At 37.6% G+C, this 18,709-nt stretch overlaps 3 protein-coding genes across 6 annotated transcripts; 1 reads left to right on the top strand and 2 right to left on the bottom strand.

Annotated features, from left to right (window-relative positions):
- Nucleotides 1-331: 331 nt before the first annotated feature.
- Nucleotides 332-1,131, bottom strand: LOC117794494 (exosome complex component RRP40). The gene has a single exon (XM_034635116.1). It carries the CDS (start codon nt 1,065-1,067, stop codon nt 369-371), a length of 699 nt encoding a protein of 232 aa, XP_034491007.1. The 5' UTR covers nt 1,068-1,131; the 3' UTR covers nt 332-368.
- A 393-nt stretch (nt 1,132-1,524) lies between these two features.
- On the top strand, nt 1,525-4,891 carry LOC117794490 (enolase). Its single transcript, XM_034635109.1, has 3 exons — nt 1,525-1,673; nt 3,026-3,758; nt 3,825-4,891. Exons 2-3 carry the CDS (start codon nt 3,042-3,044, stop codon nt 4,407-4,409), a joined length of 1,302 nt encoding a protein of 433 aa, XP_034491000.1. The 5' UTR covers nt 1,525-1,673; nt 3,026-3,041; the 3' UTR covers nt 4,410-4,891.
- Nucleotides 4,892-5,195: 304 nt separating this feature from the next.
- On the bottom strand, nt 5,196-18,077 carry LOC117794491 (serine/threonine-protein kinase grp). 4 transcript variants are annotated; one of them, XM_034635110.1, is made up of 7 exons: nt 17,871-18,077; nt 9,917-10,134; nt 9,282-9,505; nt 8,089-8,266; nt 7,576-7,718; nt 6,723-6,932; nt 5,196-6,121 (listed from the first exon to the last, which is right to left on the bottom strand). In XM_034635110.1, exons 2-7 carry the CDS (start codon nt 10,018-10,020, stop codon nt 5,463-5,465), a joined length of 1,518 nt encoding a protein of 505 aa, XP_034491001.1. In that variant the 5' UTR covers nt 10,021-10,134; nt 17,871-18,077; the 3' UTR covers nt 5,196-5,462. The 4 variants fall into 4 exon arrangements, with proteins under 4 accessions (XP_034491001.1, XP_034491002.1, XP_034491004.1 ...); XM_034635111.1 differs by lacking the exon at nt 17,871-18,077 and adding an exon at nt 10,341-10,522; XM_034635113.1 differs by lacking the exons at nt 5,196-6,121; nt 6,723-6,932; nt 7,576-7,718; ... (1 more) ...; nt 9,282-9,505; nt 9,917-10,134 and adding an exon at nt 15,357-16,761.
- Between the last annotated feature and the right edge of the window lie 632 nt (nt 18,078-18,709).

Below are 18,709 nucleotides of genomic sequence, written 5' to 3'. Positions count from 1 at the left end.
TTTCATTGCAGTCTTAATCATTAAAATCTACTTTTCAGAAAAAGTATTTATGCCGATACTTTGCAAAAATAAAATGCGACTTGTCAAACTGTATATTTTAGGAACGAAAGATATAGGAAAATAGATTGGCTTGCTTAGGATATTCAGAGAGAATACTACGTTAAGCCACTGTAGTAGACATCCTCATGCACGCACACAGACAATGTCAGTTTAATAGATCCACTTAGTTTTTAATGCTGATCACTTTAAGCTGCGTTTGCTGTCAAAGTGACAAATTATCATTTTAGTTACAGTTTTTTATACCCTTAAAATTAGGAAAACAAATTTAATATAATTTTAAGTAAGTAACTCTCATCATCATTTATTTATTATGTCTGCAGCACATCGCTTAGATTGTCACAAATTTTGTCAATCTCCGAGTGACCCGCCTGCTCCAGTGTCATAATGGCATTCGCCAGACCGACAGTTTCACCCGTCGAATGTGCCTTCACCCAAATGCGTCCATTAACTCCGACGGCAATCTCGTAGGGCAGCTTCTCCGTCAGTGCCTTTAACGCCGGACAATTCTCGCGCAGTAGAAGTCGACCCAAATTGAGGCTGCACTTGAAGAAGAATCCATCCTGCAGTAAGCCGAGCTTTCCACGCTTTCCGTTCGAGTTAACGCACACCAGCTCCGGCTCAATGTCCGGACTGGCGTTGAGAACGCGGGCGTAAAGTAAATCACCCGGATTCAAATCGGGACGATTCTTTTTTGTGGCCGATTCAAAAGCCAGATATGAAATGGATGCGGAGTCAGCTCCGCCAATATCCACACGATACACATCGCCCGATTTGGCCTTTATAATGCCAATGATTAGATCTCCTCGCGCGGGAACGTAACGTCGCTGATAGTTGTCCACCCAGAATGTGTTGGGCTCCTTGTGTCGGAGTGGACCTGCTTTGCTGGCCACAACTGTATCGTTGACCCTTCGCAGCCCTGGTCCCAATATGATTCGCTTGCCCTTGGCCACATCCTCGATGGCCGTAACTCGCTCCCCAGGCATAACAATGCTCATCGTGGTAGACATAATAAATAAAATAACATAAACAAAACAATTTCGTCCGCGTGCTATTTAGATTGCCGATAACTTATCGCTATCGATGTTTGAGCTGTGTGCAGCTCTAAGCAGTGTTGTGCAGTGGCAGCAGATACTAAAACGATAAATTATAAATATTTTTAAACAAAAAGTGAATTTACCCACCAAATTTAACTTCAAATAGAACAAAAGTTATAATTTTTAATTAATTTACAGTTTGATCAATTAATAGGTATCACTTGTGGATGCCATTACGCCTAACCTTGTGCGAAGGTCAATTCCAACATAAAGAGAAGACCCCTGCTGAGAAGCCGGTACCGCGCCTGGAGGACGCATAATCTCTCTCTCGCTTATAGCCGCAGTTTACGTTCCACAATCGACAACAACAATGGCCCACATATTTGTATCGCGCGCTCTCCGTGTGTACCCAACGTTGCATTCGTCGGTACCGACAGCGCAAAAAATAAGCCAAAGAAAAACGTTGTTCGCGTACTCATCGACAATCGTCGCTTTCAGTAGCAAATCAGTCGGACAAGCCGGAAGCTCACTAGAATCGCTCTCGTCTGGATTTCAATTTCTGAAATTTAAAAGTTCTTGGTATGTATTTCATGTATCTATGGAAAAGTGAGAGTGAGCCAATGCAAAATGAATAAATATTAAACATTTGAAATTCAACTGCTTATTGTGGCTGATAAGCCATTAATTTGTTAAATAAAATCAACGATTATCTAACAAATTAGTATACATATATACTATAGATATATATATATGGGTACTTGATAACTGCTTCTAGTGGCAAATTAAACATTTATATTGATTTATATGGATAAACACGAATATTATTTAAAGTTCCTTAGCAATTTTGCACTTTTATTTATTATGCAGTTAATTTTGCTTACTTTTTGTAGTTTTTTGCTAATTACTTTTGCTCTGACCTTTAAGCGCTGCGTAGAGGTCATACATACAAATGGCACAACTGCTGCTACTTTTCTCTTTCTCCGTTTCCCCTGCTTTGTCGCGTTCCTCCAACGCAAAACTGAGTTTGCACAGCAGATTACTACTCATTACTTGGATATTTATTAATTTAAAAATTTATATTAATCTTTATGTGCACAAATAATGTGTGTGGAACATGAAATTTTGTATGATTTGTATGCTACTTTCACTGACGAAATCTCTTTCCTCCCATTTGAAATAGACTCTTTATTTGCTTTGTATTAGATTTAATAAATTTAATTAAATTTAAGACTTTTATATACATATACATAAGTATATATTGAGTTTAATTTATACATTTGCATATATAAATACTTGGGAATTAACTGCAACTAGAAGAAAATTGTAGACCGAGAATTGATTTTTTTTCTAATAAAATAATATTTAAATAACATAACCCCATAAAATTTTTTGAAAATAATGCTAGTATTACTCATTGTTGTATTTAAATTAGAAAATTTTTTATCTGATTAAAGACCGAAAAAGGGAACTTTGAAGTGTACAAATTAGCATAAGTTGTACCCAGTTCCGCTTGTGCTCAGTGCCTGTACCAAAATGACTGACTGGTATGGTACATTTGGGAGCCATTTCTAAAAATGTTTTACAGCTGAACGTAAGACTAGACTTGAAAATAAATTCAAAAAAATAGTTATTTAACTTAATTTATTATTAATTATGTTGTTTTCAAATTAGGAAATTAAAAAAAAAAAATAAAAGACACTTGGGACTTTTTAAGTGTACCAATTATCCCAAGTTGTACTTAATTGCTCTCGTGTCCAATGCCAGTACCAAAATGGCTGAAATAATGGTACATTTGTTTACAATTTCTGAACAAATTTCAGCAGTTGAACAATAGACAGAAGTAAAAATAAGTTAAAATTGCTTTAATTATTTCATAATTTAATTTGATTAAATTTAATTTATTCTTTCATTTTTTCGTTGATTCTTTGCAGTACTAACGGAAACAACATGACTATCAAGTCGATCAAAGCCCGTCAAATCTACGACTCGCGTGGCAACCCCACCGTCGAGGTCGATCTGACCACAGATCTGGGTCTGTTCCGTGCCGCCGTTCCTTCGGGTGCGTCGACAGGTGTGCATGAGGCTTTGGAGTTGCGCGATAACGATAAGGCCAACTATCACGGCAAGTCGGTGCTGAAGGCTGTTGGCCACGTTAACGACACTCTGGGACCCGAGGTGATCAAGGCCAATCTGGATGTGACAGATCAGTCGGCAATTGATAACTTCATGATCAAGCTGGACGGCACTGAGAACAAGAGCAAGTTCGGTGCCAATGCCATTCTGGGTGTGTCTTTGGCTGTTGCCAAGGCCGGAGCTGCCAAGAAGAATGTCCCATTGTACAAACACATTGCTGATCTCGCTGGCAACAAGGATATCATTTTGCCCGTGCCCGCATTCAATGTGATCAACGGTGGCAGCCATGCTGGCAACAAATTGGCTATGCAGGAGTTCATGATCCTGCCAACTGGCGCCACCAGCTTCACCGAGGCCATGAAGATGGGCTCTGAGGTGTACCATCATCTGAAGAACGTAATCAAGGCCAAGTTCGGTCTGGATGCCACCGCTGTTGGTGATGAGGGTGGCTTCGCCCCCAACATTCAGTCCAACAAGGAGGCTCTCTGCCTGATCAGCGATGCCATCGCCAAGGCTGGCTACACCGGCAAGGTAAGAAGAGATAATACTTACCACGAGAGTTGTATTCTTAACCATTGTTTCCATTTCCATTTCTAGATCGAAATTGGCATGGATGTTGCCGCATCCGAGTTCTTCAGGGATGGTCTGTACGATCTGGACTTTAAGAACCCACAGAGCGATAAGGCCCAATGGCTGTCGCCTGAGAAGCTGGCCAACTTGTACCAGGAGTTCATCAAGGACTTCCCCATTGTGTCCATTGAGGATCCCTTCGATCAGGATCATTGGGATGCCTGGACCAACCTGACCTCCAACACCAAGATCCAAATTGTCGGTGACGATCTGACAGTGACCAACCCCAAGCGCATTGCCACCGCTGTGGAGAAGGGCGCTTGCAACTGCCTCTTGCTGAAGGTCAACCAGATTGGCACAGTCACAGAGTCCATTCAGGCCCATCTGTTGGCCAAGAAGAATGGCTGGGGCACCATGGTCTCTCACCGTTCCGGTGAAACCGAGGACTCCTTCATTGGTGACCTTGTCGTGGGTCTCTCCACCGGTCAGATCAAGACTGGCGCCCCCTGTCGCTCAGAGCGTCTGGCCAAATACAACCAGATTCTGCGCATTGAGGAGGAGATTGGTGCGGGCGTTAAGTTCGCCGGCAAGAGCTTCAGGAAACCACAGTAAACGTTGCCACTTCTAAATTCCAAACACACCAAGCACTACACACCTTATCTTAAAAGATAGAAATAAAGTAAACCACCAACAGGTGTCGCATTTGGTGTACGTTCTCGTCAACCATTTGGGTTTGTGACTGGCGCACAAAGCAAACCGATCTACCGATCTATACTACCCACAATTTGCTTCGTTATTAGACATTATTATTAACATTACGATTAGTATGATCCACTCTCATTGTTTGCAAAAAAGTGTATATTATATGTATGCTGCTCTACATGAAGATTCTCAATCGGTCGTAGTGGCACAAATATCATTGTATAACCATAATATGGTATGGATTCACATTATACCCCCTAAATAAAGATACAATATTTGTTCTAAGCATCAAATTGTTCAAATTGTTCACGTGCAAAACAAAAAAAAAAGACGAATCCATTATACTCTTATCCAACGTGTTACTAAATGTCAAATATATATGGTTGAAAATACTCCAAAAGTGTTTTTCTTTTCGATTTATGAGAAGGGTTAAAAAAATGGATTATCAAAATAAACTTTATTTGTAGATGACATGAAGTATTTTTCGTCTTACAGAAGTTTAACTTTTTTATAAATAAACAAAAACAGATTGATTAGCAAAAAAAATATTTTAAATCTGAACTTCTCTAAAAAAAAGTATTGAAATCTGTCAAGAGAAGCTTCCATAGTTATTCCAGAATCTATAAACAAACTTGTTCCGCATTTATACACAACAGGGTTCGTAAACTCACCTGGAATTAATTGAAACAAAATTACTTGAAAATATAATCAAAATCGATGTCGATTTATTGTTTCATAACCTTTAGCTAAATAAACTACTTATTGTAAACATTTAACACTATTAAAAGTTTTGTCATATTTAAACTATGATGATGTGAAGTTTGTTCAAAGTTATAAAATAATAAGATGTGAATTAAATGTGATCACAAACAAGTTAAGAAATTGTTGTTCAATTAAGTTTAACAAGTAATTAAAATGTGAAATTGCATAAAGCTAAAACTTAAATATATGTAGGATTAGAAACTAAGGCACCGAATTGGTAGCAATAGCAATTGGCCAAGTCGTTGGACCCTTTAATACAATATCCTCGAGAGCATTTTTAATCTTGATGAATCGACGCTTGAACTCCAGACCGCAGCCCTTGGATAATCGGAAATCGACGAGTATTTTGCCATCCATTTCAATGATGTGCGCCTTGAAAACTAAACGCAGTTTTCGCCTATCAATGGTAGACACGGTGACGACACCATCCTCGCTGACCTTGCAGGTGTAACCGCCCAATCTCTCAATGTTGCCCACCAGCCGTTTAATGGTGTCATCCCAACGCGTTGTCACAAAGAATCGCGTCATGCGTCGCACCAAACGCTGGAAATAATTCTGTGATGCACTCTGTGTTTGATTCATTTGCGTGGCCAGCAGCAAATCGTCGAGCATCGCCGGCTGTGAGAAGCAATAGGTGAGACGTGCCTCCTGCACCAATGCCAGTCGATCCCCATCCTCCTGGTTAATGTCACAATCGCTGTCGCTGCGCAGCGTGGGCATCGGTTGGGAACAATAATTGCGGGATATTGAATCATCCAGATTTGTGCTTAGATTTGCGCTCGACTGCAGACGCTGCCTCTTGGCCTTGGGCGAGCAAATTTCCAGAGCGGCCGCCGAGTCCACCAAGTCATAGGAACGATCTGCAAAAATGGAAATCAGTTAGTAGGGGAATTGAAGGGAATTTTTAGATATAGAGATGATGACAAACTTAAGGTAAAATTAAATAAAAATAAGCATTGGCAAATAAATGATAAAAATAAGAAAGCAAATGCAAAAACCATTTGGTTTTTGGTAATAAAGCTCTATGGAATCTGCACACACACCATACAGCTAAAATCACCAAAGAGCAAATAATATGCAAAACAAAAGATGAAACAAATGGATAATTTACATAATGATTGTTGATACGATTTAATTCGATTTACGAGTAAAAATTGTAGTTTGGCAGAGTCGCCAATGCTTTGGTAATCTAGCTTTATGAAGTATTCAAATCTATCATACAGCTAAAGCGCCAAAGCAATGACAATACAGCATCAAAAACTTGCACTTGATTTACACTTGAGACAACACTCACTAAATTGCTGTTGCATGCAACATGTGCAACACAGGCACAGAGCGACCCTCAAAATATGCAAAGCAAAATATGTGATTGAGAGTCACTAAGTACCTGAGCAGCAGCATGTGCTCTTCAAACACGTTAAAACATTAAAGAAAACCAGTTAAATCTCAACTCTGTCTTACCATGCTCTGCAAACTGCATGTTGCACCATTTGTGATCAAGGATCTTCTCGAGTGTCAGCCGTGTGCCTGGACTGCTGGCCAACACTTTGCGTAGCAAGGATATGGCCAAGGTATCCAGCTTACTCCAAGGTGTCTGCGTTTGCCAATGATCGTTTTCCTTCCAGTTGATAAACTCTCTGCAAGTCGCCGATGGTTGATCCCAGGGCAGCTCTAAAGATATAGAAAAATCCGACAATTTAGTCTTGTAGATATGCCATTTGTTAGGATTTCAATGAACCGTGCAATTTACAAGCTATTTACATTCGTGCACTGCAGAAGAAAATGTGAGTTTATTTGTTGACTGTTTTATTTTTATATTGTTTTGTTGTTTAACATTTGTTGCTAATTTATGTTATGGTTATTTGGCGGGTGCGCTGGCAAGCAATTTAAGCTGGAGCTTTGGTATAAAAGCTTTAGATGATACAAATTAGAGAAACAATCTACAGCTAGAATACCAAAGAAACAGCAAAAATGAAAGTTGATAATAGTTGCAGTATATTTTTATATATATATATATATATATATGTAAATAGTAAAACAAAAAAAAAAAAATGATGCGAAAACAAAAAACACAATAACATTTAAGTACGATGAACCTTTTTATTTGATTTATTAAACAGTGCCTTCGTATGGATGCGAAATGTGAGAGGAAACGATATGCGTATGCTTTAAATCGCGTTTGTTAAAATTTAATTAGTTTGTTGAAATGTGCATAAAATAAAATGTTGATTTTAATTCATATTTGTTTTGTATGTACACATGAAATAATATCAAATGGAAAATAGTCTCTTTAAGTGTTTCTTTTTGGACTTACCTCCCGCTAGCATTGTGACCAGGATGACGCCACATGACCAAATGTCCGCTGGCTGTGCATGATAAGGCTTCAATAGAACCTCAGGTGCCACATAGGGCAGCGTGCCACATCGCTTGTCCAACAGACGCTCCTTTCCCTTACATCTATGGAATATGAGTAATGGTAAAGAAAAAAAGATATTAAATTAATTGATACTAATTCGAAATATAAAAACATGTATATTAATACATAAACATATTAAATATTTATATGTAAATGTGTAAGTAAATTACTGAGAGAAAGTTAGTGATTGATAAAGAAAATACATAACATATTAGTTCGAGGGAAGATACATATTTGAAACTCATAAAATATATTTTAATAAATATCTTAATTCACTACATTTCGACACTAACTCTTATATTTATAGGTGAATTTTTATATTATTTAGTATTGTTGATAATATTTTATTAGGTATTTATTATATGTATAATATTCTAGTTTAGTTTAGTCTAGTTTGCTTGTACCTAATACCTAAACATTGTGGCCATGCCAAAGTCCGAGATTTTGACATTATCGTGCTCATCGAGCAGTAAATTCTCCGGTTTTAAATCACGATGTGCAATGCCTCGTTGATGCAGATATTGCAGACCGGACAGCAGCTGTGTAAAGTAACGCTGTGCCTCATGTTGTGGCATGCCAACGTCGGGCTCTGCAAATAAATTACAAAGAGTTTAATATTTAGTGTGATTCTTATTTATTTTATATATTTCTATATAATAAAAGAAAGAAAGGACACATATATACAAGTATATTTATTAAATATGACATTATCATAATTGAGTCTAGACGGTCGTATTAAAAACACGTCTAAACAGCTGCCATGATTACTCCGAAAGCAATCAGTGCACATTGGACAAGTTTAAATTAGGAAAATGACAAAAGCGTGGCAAGTTTTGGTGCCACATCCCAATGATGTGAATAACTCCTACCACCCTCCCAGCATTTGTCAGACACATTTGCCAAATTGTCATTTGCACGTCTGTCGTTTCGTAATCAAGATCTATATCTCGTCATTTCAACTGGTCGTCAAATGTCAAGGCTGCTTCATTTGCTGTCCTCCCCGTTGTAGTGTCCTCCCACTCACAACATCAAAGTTGTTTGCGTCAATGTCAGTTTACATTTGGTGTGCACATATTGACTTAACTACGACTACGACTATAACGACTGTTGGAAATCCAGAGTGGAACGAAGGTATTCTAAATGTGAAACAGATTTAATCTATGATTTTAATTTTTATTAAATACTATGAAGGAATATTTTTTGCAAACTTTAGTTGCAATTCATGTAATGTTTATATAAAAGATAATAGGAAAAAAGGTATTCTAGATGTGAAACTTATTAAATTATCTGAAATATCGGTTCCTGTATCAGTACCGGTATTATTCCCTTTCTGAAATATATAGAATCATTTTTTGATTGTTAAGCTGAAGTTCTACATTCTTTTCAAGGCTGCAAACCTTTAAAAATAAGAATATTCGGTTCGATTTTTATTTTCTCAGTTGGTTTCAATTTTTTCAACAAGTTTTAAACCTTTAAAAATTGCCAACAAAAAATTTCTAACGCTTTAAAGAATCGGTCTTAAGATAGATATTTTGATAAAATAAAATAAATAAACTATTAAAGAATATTACACGCTCGTAATTAATTCATTTTCTGTTACTTACCGATGCGGTCAAAGAGTTCCCCACCGGCTGCATATTCCAGGAATATATACTCCACATTTCCCTGCGAGCGTTTGCCAAAGAAGCGCAATATATGCGTGTCCTGTAGCATCTTTTGTATGCAGACTTCCTTGCGCACCGAGATCACAGCATCGGGATGTTTCTTCAAATCGACCATTTTCATGGCCACAGCTTCTCCCGTCTGTCGATTGATCAGCAATTTGACTCTGCGACAGATAAGGATAGGAAATCAAGTTACAAGTGAAACGACAGAAGGAATGGGCCGACAGAGAGACAGCGGAAGAGAGGGAGCTTCTTTGTCAGTGTATCGACTGGTTTGGTGCAGTGCTCCTGTTACCAATTCCAACAATTGTGACATGCGCACAACAGCAACAAGCTGCGATGAAGCTGGATAACTGGGCGGGAGGATACAGTTATCAGAGGATGCGGAGGTGGAGCAGGAGGAGGAGGCAGTGTGGTAGATACGCCGGAAATATGCGTTTTCCATGTCCCCACAGTGTTTCCGGTTTATTGACTTCTCTATACACACACACACACCCACACACAGAGACATACACACATTGCCGTGTGTTGATTTTAAAGAGTTCTCCTCTCCCCACTCTCTTCTCTTAACTTACTCGCCATAGGCACCTTCACCGAGTGTCTGAGCCAGCGTCCAGCCCTCGACAAATTCACGGCTCGATGCAGCTCCCGTTGCTCCTGATGCTGTCATGGCTGCCATATCCTTTTGCTTCAGTTTAATATCCTGTTGCCGTATCCTGATCCTGATCCCGATCCAGCTACTGTTGCCATGTGCCGTTCCTCAGGGATTTGTCGTCAGGTGCATTGCGTGTAGCTGTAAAATACAAACATCCAAATACTGAAGAATTCTAAAAGTAATTAACATTTCTGCTGTGATTCATGTGGAGATTCAGGCATAACCTCAAATTCCCTAATACCACTTGACACCCACACACACACGTAATTGCATTTATACATATACATACAGTGTGTATTGTGGGGATGTGCAAAATTCTGTTATTGGTGTATACGTATACACACCAGAGTCAACGTTTTTTTATGCCGTTTTAATATTTCATCCTTTGGCATGGTCATGGTTCGTTCTCGCATGCAACCACAACCACAGCCACAACTACAACTACATCAAACAAACTCCCGTCATCCCCCCACATCCCTTTATCACTCACTCCACTCCACTCCACGCAAAAACTTTTTGAGATGGCGCTGAGAGCACATGCGCTCTTTTTCCTCAAATAGCGCTCAATTGAAGTTCTCGTTGTACACTCATACACACACACACACGCACAGGCAAACATACTAACTTAAATCTGCATAATTATATATGTATGCACTAGTAATTCGCACACTTGGAAATGTAAATTTTTGTAGTAGTCTTTTCAATAAATGCCATTGCTCATTTAAAATAAACAAATTAGAAATTTTATAAATTTATGTGAGCTTTGTAACCTAACCTTAGTTTTCAAGTTTTATTTTTCCAACACAACAACAACAGCAACTGCGACATCGACAGCGACAGCAGCATCAACGGCCGCAGTCGCAGACGCATAAAAATGTATTCCTGGCTGCTGTCCATCCGTTATTTTCACTATATTGCGTACAATAAACTTTGCGCTGCAAAGCTCTCGTTCTATGCTCAGCTCACGATGAATATGACGTCGTTTCTACCATGGTCTCGGCTAGCTTTCCGACGCGGGAGCGCGACAGGCAGAGACAAAGACAGTAACGACGGGGAGCTTCTCCTGCTGCTCTCTCTCTCTCTCTTGCGTTGCGTGATGCCGAAATACTGACAACAGCGACTGCGACGTCGACGTTGGCATTGACAGCAACTTCGTATTTGCCGGTGCTAAAAAGCTCATGGTAGGCGTCGACGTAGTAGTGGATGCTCTGCTGCTGCTGTTCTCGTTTGCTGTTGCTGTTGTTGCCGTAGTTGTTGCTCTTGCTCTGTTGGCTGCGTTGTTCAACAGGCCACTATTACGATTTCTTTTATGCTCCTTGTGTGTATATGTGGGTATGTACTCCATTTACATTTAAAGTGGAATTTTTACCTCTCTTTCACGTACACAAACACAGACACACACACACACACACAGTGTGGCACGCTCGCTTATTTTCCTTTTATTTTATTTTGCGCTCCTTTTAACGTTTTTCACGGCAGCTTCCTCTTCCTAGGCTATTTTTAGGCTAGGTAGAAAGATGGCAAAAGTGTACAGGAGATTTCGTATCGTAATGGCTCCACTGGCAGATACCCTTTTAATTTCAATACATAAATGATTCGATTCAAATTGTAAAATAAACTGAAGTCGACATACCCCTTTCCGTTATCATCAACAACAGATGTCCTATATAAAAGACCTCTCATAGGATATCTGGTATTTCTGGAATTGATGGTCTCTGAGATCAATGCACTCATATATTTGTCTCTCCAATAAAATTTGCATAATGTTCCTAAGGGTGTGGATCATAAAGCTTTTATAAGGAATTCAGATTTAAAGTTTTAATAATATTTTTTAATCCGACTCAAGAAAAGTTTAACATGGGTGAAAAGCTAATGATTCTCTTTTCAAATTTTTCAACAGCTTTTGTAAGTCTTAAGTTAAATAGTGAGATTACATTTGGAAGACGCAGCTTTCTTACTCAGATATCAAATAGACAGAAGAAATAGTTAAATAAATGAAGATACACTTCATTGGCTTTTCCGTTTTAACCCGTTTCTCTGACTTGTAGACAGGGTATAAAAAGTGAAGACTGGCCTAGCAACAGTATCTGGACAAAGACATGGACGGGCGGTAAGAAGGTACACTGGTTGCAGTTTGGCATGAACATTTCAACAACAAGTTAGTGGCCAAAGAAATACGAATGGAGGAGCTAAAAGTGAACAGGAATAAGTGATATTGTGCATACATACATAGGTACATGTAAACTAGATACTCCTATCTGGCTGGTTTTTGTAGGCTTGTAACCGGCATTGACGTATCATTAGCCGTGTTTGGATTAAATCCAAAATTTTTGCAATGATGCACTTATGTTAAGCCTAGGAGCGGTTTTGGGCGTTTATTTTTGGTTAACAAATCATTGAACTCCAATGAATTTAAAAGTTTTCAAACAGTTTTTAAGATATTGAGACAGTTTAGTACTCGATGATCAGATACTCTGTTATTATTCCTGTATTGATCGAGAAAAAAGATTTCAGGTTTAGTATTCGAAGCAATTTTAATATGGTTTGTAGAAACTTGGATAAAATTTAAGATTTAAAATACAATAGTTTTGGTTTATTTCCAATGATTACAGTGTGCCATGAAACCTAGATTGTATTATCATCGTAACTGGGCCCCTAGCAACCGCAACCGCGAGTACCGTGGGGATTGTAGATTGTGAACTGAAGTGGCATTGCCGCTGGGAAGACTCCCTGCCTCCTTTCTTGCCCACGTGGTAAGCCACTTTCGATAAGGCTCAACAAATACGAGTTTAGGTATAAGCTTGGCCGTTAATGCTCCAATACATAAAAAAAATAAACCCGAAGAAAAACTTGTATACACTTGGCAATAGCAATAATTTCTAAAATGATGTTGTTGAGGATACTCTGTAAACAGGAGTAAGGCCCTATAAAAAATAAGGGAACTTTTTATATCTTACAATTCTTCTAACAATCAATCTAATCAAATGCAATTTGAATGTATGGAATTTCTTCAAATAATGTTGAGGAATCCCATCACGGCATACACCTTTTCGCAGGGTATTCAGTTATATTGTACGGATAAGACTACTCTCTTGGTGGATGCAAGGACAGCAACCGGAGACAGCGGCAGGTAACGAGAGAGTGGCCATAACAGGCTGCTGCAGACAGAGGAAACAAGTCTAGAGTGGCAAGTATTTACTTGCTATTTTTTAAAATATATATTTATTTTTTTTAAATGGCGGGCTTAAAGAAGGAGACACATGAGCAAATGAATGTAATGGTTTATTTCATTAGCATGGCAGGTTTACCTATCTGATGTACATGATGATTATGTCTATGGTATCGGCAACGCCACTTTTATATCGCAACAGAGGAGAGTGTCTGTCCCTTGTTGGGGTCGGGGGTCATCTCCTATTTTGTTTGCTAGACGAGCGCGCGTCATTTGCCGAACCGAAAAATCGTTTCGTTCATAATGTGCCAAAGTGTCTCACCGACTGTCTCGTCTCGGCAACTCGGCAATGCGTAGTACACACACAAAGAAAAACCCGGTACGATATGATACGACCCGGTATTGCAAATCTTAATCAAACGCTTTAATTTTGTATTTTGCATTAAAAGTTCGATGTCTTTTTGTTTTGTGGAGGAATATTCTGCTTGTCCTTTAGTTGTTGATTCAACTAGTATAGTTTCAGGAGTTGTCATTGTTGAATGAACCGAGCCCGAAATAGACGCAATCCTGGCCATGGCGACGGTTCGTCCTGGGCCAGCGTTGAAACGAAACTGTGAGCAGCAAATGCGAGCGATACATGACCATTGTATAATATACAGATACAGATACATATACATATACATGCCCATAGGCCAGGCCAGGCAACTCGAAATTTCCAGAGAACGGCGCCAAAGAGAGCGATAGAGAGAGCAACATATAGTTTATATTTATATATATGTTTATATTTATATATATATATATATTGATATATATATTTGTATATGTATATATATTCATGTACATGTGTGTGGAGAAGGAAAGACGCGCTTGCGCGCGCCAAAAAGGTGGATGCAACAGACCTCAACACGTTTTCGGTGGTTGCTGTTGCAAGTCTCTTGTCTCTTTGTCTCTCGACTCTCGGTCTCTCGCAGTCTGCGCTCCAAACAGCTTTCAAGTTTAACTTGCCGCTCTTAAGTTCAATGCGGCAGCTGCGACGACGACAACGGAGACGACACCGCACAGCAGCCAACGTCAGCGTCAACGATTCGAGTCGAGGAGCCGAACATTGTGCAAAGGGCTGTTGCTTCATTTAATTCCTCATCGTATCTCATATGTACCTACTTAAATTCATACATACTTGTGTACATACAAATCTATACTTGTATTAAATATATTGTATTATTGTGCAGATGAATAGTCAGTCCCCATCCTTTGTAATTCACGCTTTGACATCAACCTTTTCAAGTTTCGTCTGCGTTTCTCTCCTCATGTGTTTCCTCAAATTGCCTAAAGTCTTCTCTTCGCTTCTTATATCATATTTAATTGGAAACTCTATTAAAATACATATTTTTTTCATAAGATTCCTTGGTCTGTTTCTCACTTCAAGCCTTTTTTTATTATTATTCAATATGCATTTGTATGAATTTCGAATGTATTATATACATACGATATGATATTATGATAGTTATCTTTTATCCGTTTACATAAGTTCTTTCTTCTGCGCTTTAAAACATTTGTTTTAATTTGTGTAGAAATAACTACAATTACAATATTCAAAGTTTAGTTATATCTAGTTTCTATATAGTTAAATATTTGTGATTATATATGTATGTATGTATCATCTTGAAATTGTGTTTGTACCAGGGATAGCAAGTAAGAGTACAGAGCTTAAAATTAAACACGAAAAAAGTGACCTAGGTGAATAAGAAAAACTGCCATACTCTTTTGTGTGGGGTATTCAGTAAGTGAAATATTTTGTTTATCCCAATTTATTTCAAAAATTATAAATAAATTTATTTCTTGACCCAAAATAAAATAAATAACTAAATTTTAATGGAAATAATCGAAAAATAAAACATAATTTTTAATTTATTAAAAAAAAAAAATCAAAAATACTATAAAAAGTAATTTGAAAAAACGTGAAGTTTGAAGAGCACTTCATGATTATACAAAATAGGCTCCACGTAAACAAAATATTTGATAAATATATGAGGTAATTGGCCAATTTCAGTGAGACTTGGTCAAATATTTTGGATTTAGGGCCGTTTTTTCAAATTCCAGTTAAGGTCTCAGCTAACTGACTGCAGGATTTGTTGATGCAAAGTTAATATGCGTTAATCAATTTCAAAATCATAATTTACTCTGATATAAATAAGGTAATAAAAATATCTTTATAAAAAAAATATTTCCAAAAGCCTGAGTATACAAATATTTGCCAAAGCTAAATCTGGTGACAATATTAAATGACCCTCTCAAAGGGTATAATAATGGCAATCTTCAAAGGAAGAAAGAGAGCGCGGTTGCCAAGGAAACGGAAAACTTGCATTTGACACATGGTAATAGGAGATTTTTTTATACACAGATACATATATGCTCATAAGAGAGTGTGTGTGTATTATTAGTTTTTGCCAATGAAGTTGAATTGGGAACTAAAGCGATAACAATATTTCTACTTTTAACATTGTTTTTGAAGACTTTAAGCAAAGATTAAGTTAATTTAAATTATTAAATAACTAAGAAGTTTGCGAAATTATAGCATGAGAGCAACATCTCTCAATATAAGATGGAAAATAAAAAAATTTTCAGTACCTCAGTACTAATTATCTCGCAGGCGTACTTTTTTCAAATTAAAATATTGAGTATTAAATAAGAATTTAAATCTATATTAAAACTAGGATCACATCAATGTTCAACTATTTAATGTTTCACAGATAATGATCTGATTTGTACTAATTTTGTTGTATCTTCCTCTGTTTTTGCGATGGACGACGACGGCGTCCATTATTGGTATTCATTTTGGTTTCTTTAGGCAGCGAATACTGTTGTGCTTTTGGTTCTGGTTCCGTTTCCTCCGAAGATGTCTGAAGCAGCTCATATGGAATATCAACAAAGCTGTCCTTGCTGCTGATGCTATCATCCAAGTGTGTTCTGGCAGTGGAATAGCTTGAATCAATGTCTCCCGATTCAGCCGAATCAAACGCATTTGAATTGGGGCTACGGCTACTCTCACGGGTCGTCTGCTTTTTGTTTGCTTTAGATGTTTGGCGTTTTCTACCTGGCTCAAAATAACTGGGATCCAATACGTATGGAAAAGATTTCTTTCCATTTCGTAGAATCTGAATTTTACCCTGGGGCAAAGTGTCAGTTGTTGTAGGAGCCAGCGTACCGCCAGCCATGGACATCATGCCAAAGTGTCGCATCATGGCCACCGCCTCCATCTCAACAGTGCTCTCATCGTCCCAGTCGGCCAAGGTAGCATGCTCCCCCAACTTCTTTGTTCCGGCAATCTCTTGTATGCTTTGCATCATGGCCAAACTGTCGCTAATTTCCTTCGTCTTGGATACATATTCTTGGCTTTTTTCGATCTGCTTGTTGCGTTTCTCCTGCCTGGCCAGATACTCATAGGTGGACTTCGGACGTGGAGTATAATCCCGACTCCGTGTTGCCTCGTATGTCCACTGTCCGTGAATCAAATTGAAATCGGGTTGTAACTCAACCAAATCATCCTCGAAGTTTGTAGACGGAGCCCATGCCATAATTGCCAGTTGCCGATGGCGCTACATTTTGGTATTCGGGGGTTTTTATTTAGTAGGGAAGCAAATTTCAATTATGCAAATTTACAGTCTACAAATTTGTGCAGCCGTCAACATAACCTTATTTTCTGCACCTTAAGATTGCATGTGTGCAGTTACAATTACAGTTACAGTTAGTCAAGCAACTGTTTTTACAAGATATTTATTGTTATTTTTAAAAATACTTAATACTCTTTTAGTCGTATTCGTAAAAATACATATATATATATATATATATATATATATTTAAAGAGGAAATGTGTACAATATATATTTAGTCAAAACACTTTCTTAACTAACTGTATGCTTGTTTTTTTTATGTAAAACATGCACAATGCCGGCAAATGCGACAACAGTTAAAACTTGAGGCGGGTTTAAGACAGGCGCAAACGAAGAACAAACGAATTGCAGCTTAATATCAGTTACTTACTCAATCCCTTAACAGTAATTCTCGCAGTGCCTAATACATTTAACAATAAATAATGTTCTAAACTGAAATCAAATACTTCGTTTGAACTGCACTTTGTATGAACAGGGTTGTCAACAACTTGTTATTGAAATTATCGCGTGCGCATATTTTTGTGATGTAAAATAATTGATGAGTCGGTCCAATTGTCGCGATGAATCGACCATTGGCGAGTGTTTGAAATTCAATTTTAAGCTTATAGTTATATAAAGACGGGAATATAAATATAACCTAATATAAGAAAATGCATTAAGAATAAAAAACAAAATTTAAACACAACATAAAAGTCGTAAATTTCGTATAAAGCCTAATTTGAAAACTATCGATATTATTCAATTGTTTTTAGTAGTACTCGATAGGTTTTGCAAAAACTTTGGCAACCCTATCGCGCACCACTCGCAAAAATGTACATGTATATACCCATCTCGCTCTGACATTAAGAATTTTTATGCTGAACGCAATAAAACGCCGAAAGAATTGCGCCAAAAAGTCAAACAAAGCAAATATATAAAATAAAATATTAAAGAGAATGGCAGCCCGTTGCTCTCCTTGTCGAATAGTTTGCACATATAAGCCTAAATCACCAATAAATGCTAATATTTATGCATAAATTAAAGGTTCGACTTACCACATTACCACTACTCGCTCACCCAGCGGCGTTTTTTTTTTTTTTGCACGCCTGCAGTCTTCCGCTTTTAATTAAAAGTCACAAAATTCGAACCACAAAATATAAACGAATTACTTTAGTGGCACACTACTTAAAAGCTTGTACTAATGTACATTTTATTTATAAGAATCTGCATGAATTAAATTTTGGCAGAAAGAAGCGGACGTCTTTTTTGTACACACTGTTGCCAACTTAGCTATTTTATGCTAGGGATGTCGAAATATCATTGGTATATCGATATTTTATGATAATATATTCTTCTGGCGATAATATGAATATCGATATAACTATGCGATATTATTGTGCGAAATCTTAACCCAACTAAGCTATTTTATATTCAAAATAATTTAAGGTCTCCACCCTAAAAAAAATATTCCGATCTGGCAGCATGTACCAATTTGGATGAAATGTCAAAATTGGCAACTTTAAAATCTTCTACCTTATTTTTGACAATTTCTTAATTTTGAAGCTAGAATTTTTTGCATTTTTGCAGAGTATTCGTTTGAATTTTCTGCATTTTTTAATATTTTTATCAGAATTACATTTTTAACTTCTCTCGCCTTCGGATGAAAAGCTTTATTAAAGCCTTTATTAAAATGTTTGCCTTTATTTTATGTAATTTCGAATTTTGAATTTTCTTCAAATTATTTATTTATTGCAAAGCTTTGGCATTTGCAATACATAAATTTAAATTTACGATAGATTTAGCGACATGGCGCCTACTTTTTAGAGGAATAAACTATAGCGTTGCCAGCTGCCCCAAACGCTGCCACCCGGTCCAAAGGCTGCCACCCTTCAAA

Source organism: Drosophila innubila (genome assembly GCF_004354385.1).
Source record: "Drosophila innubila isolate TH190305 chromosome 2L unlocalized genomic scaffold, UK_Dinn_1.0 4_B_2L, whole genome shotgun sequence".
Taxonomy (NCBI): Eukaryota; Metazoa; Arthropoda; class Insecta; order Diptera; family Drosophilidae; genus Drosophila; species Drosophila innubila.
Note: the sequence above shows the minus strand (reverse complement) of the source record. Positions and strands in the feature narration are given on the sequence as shown.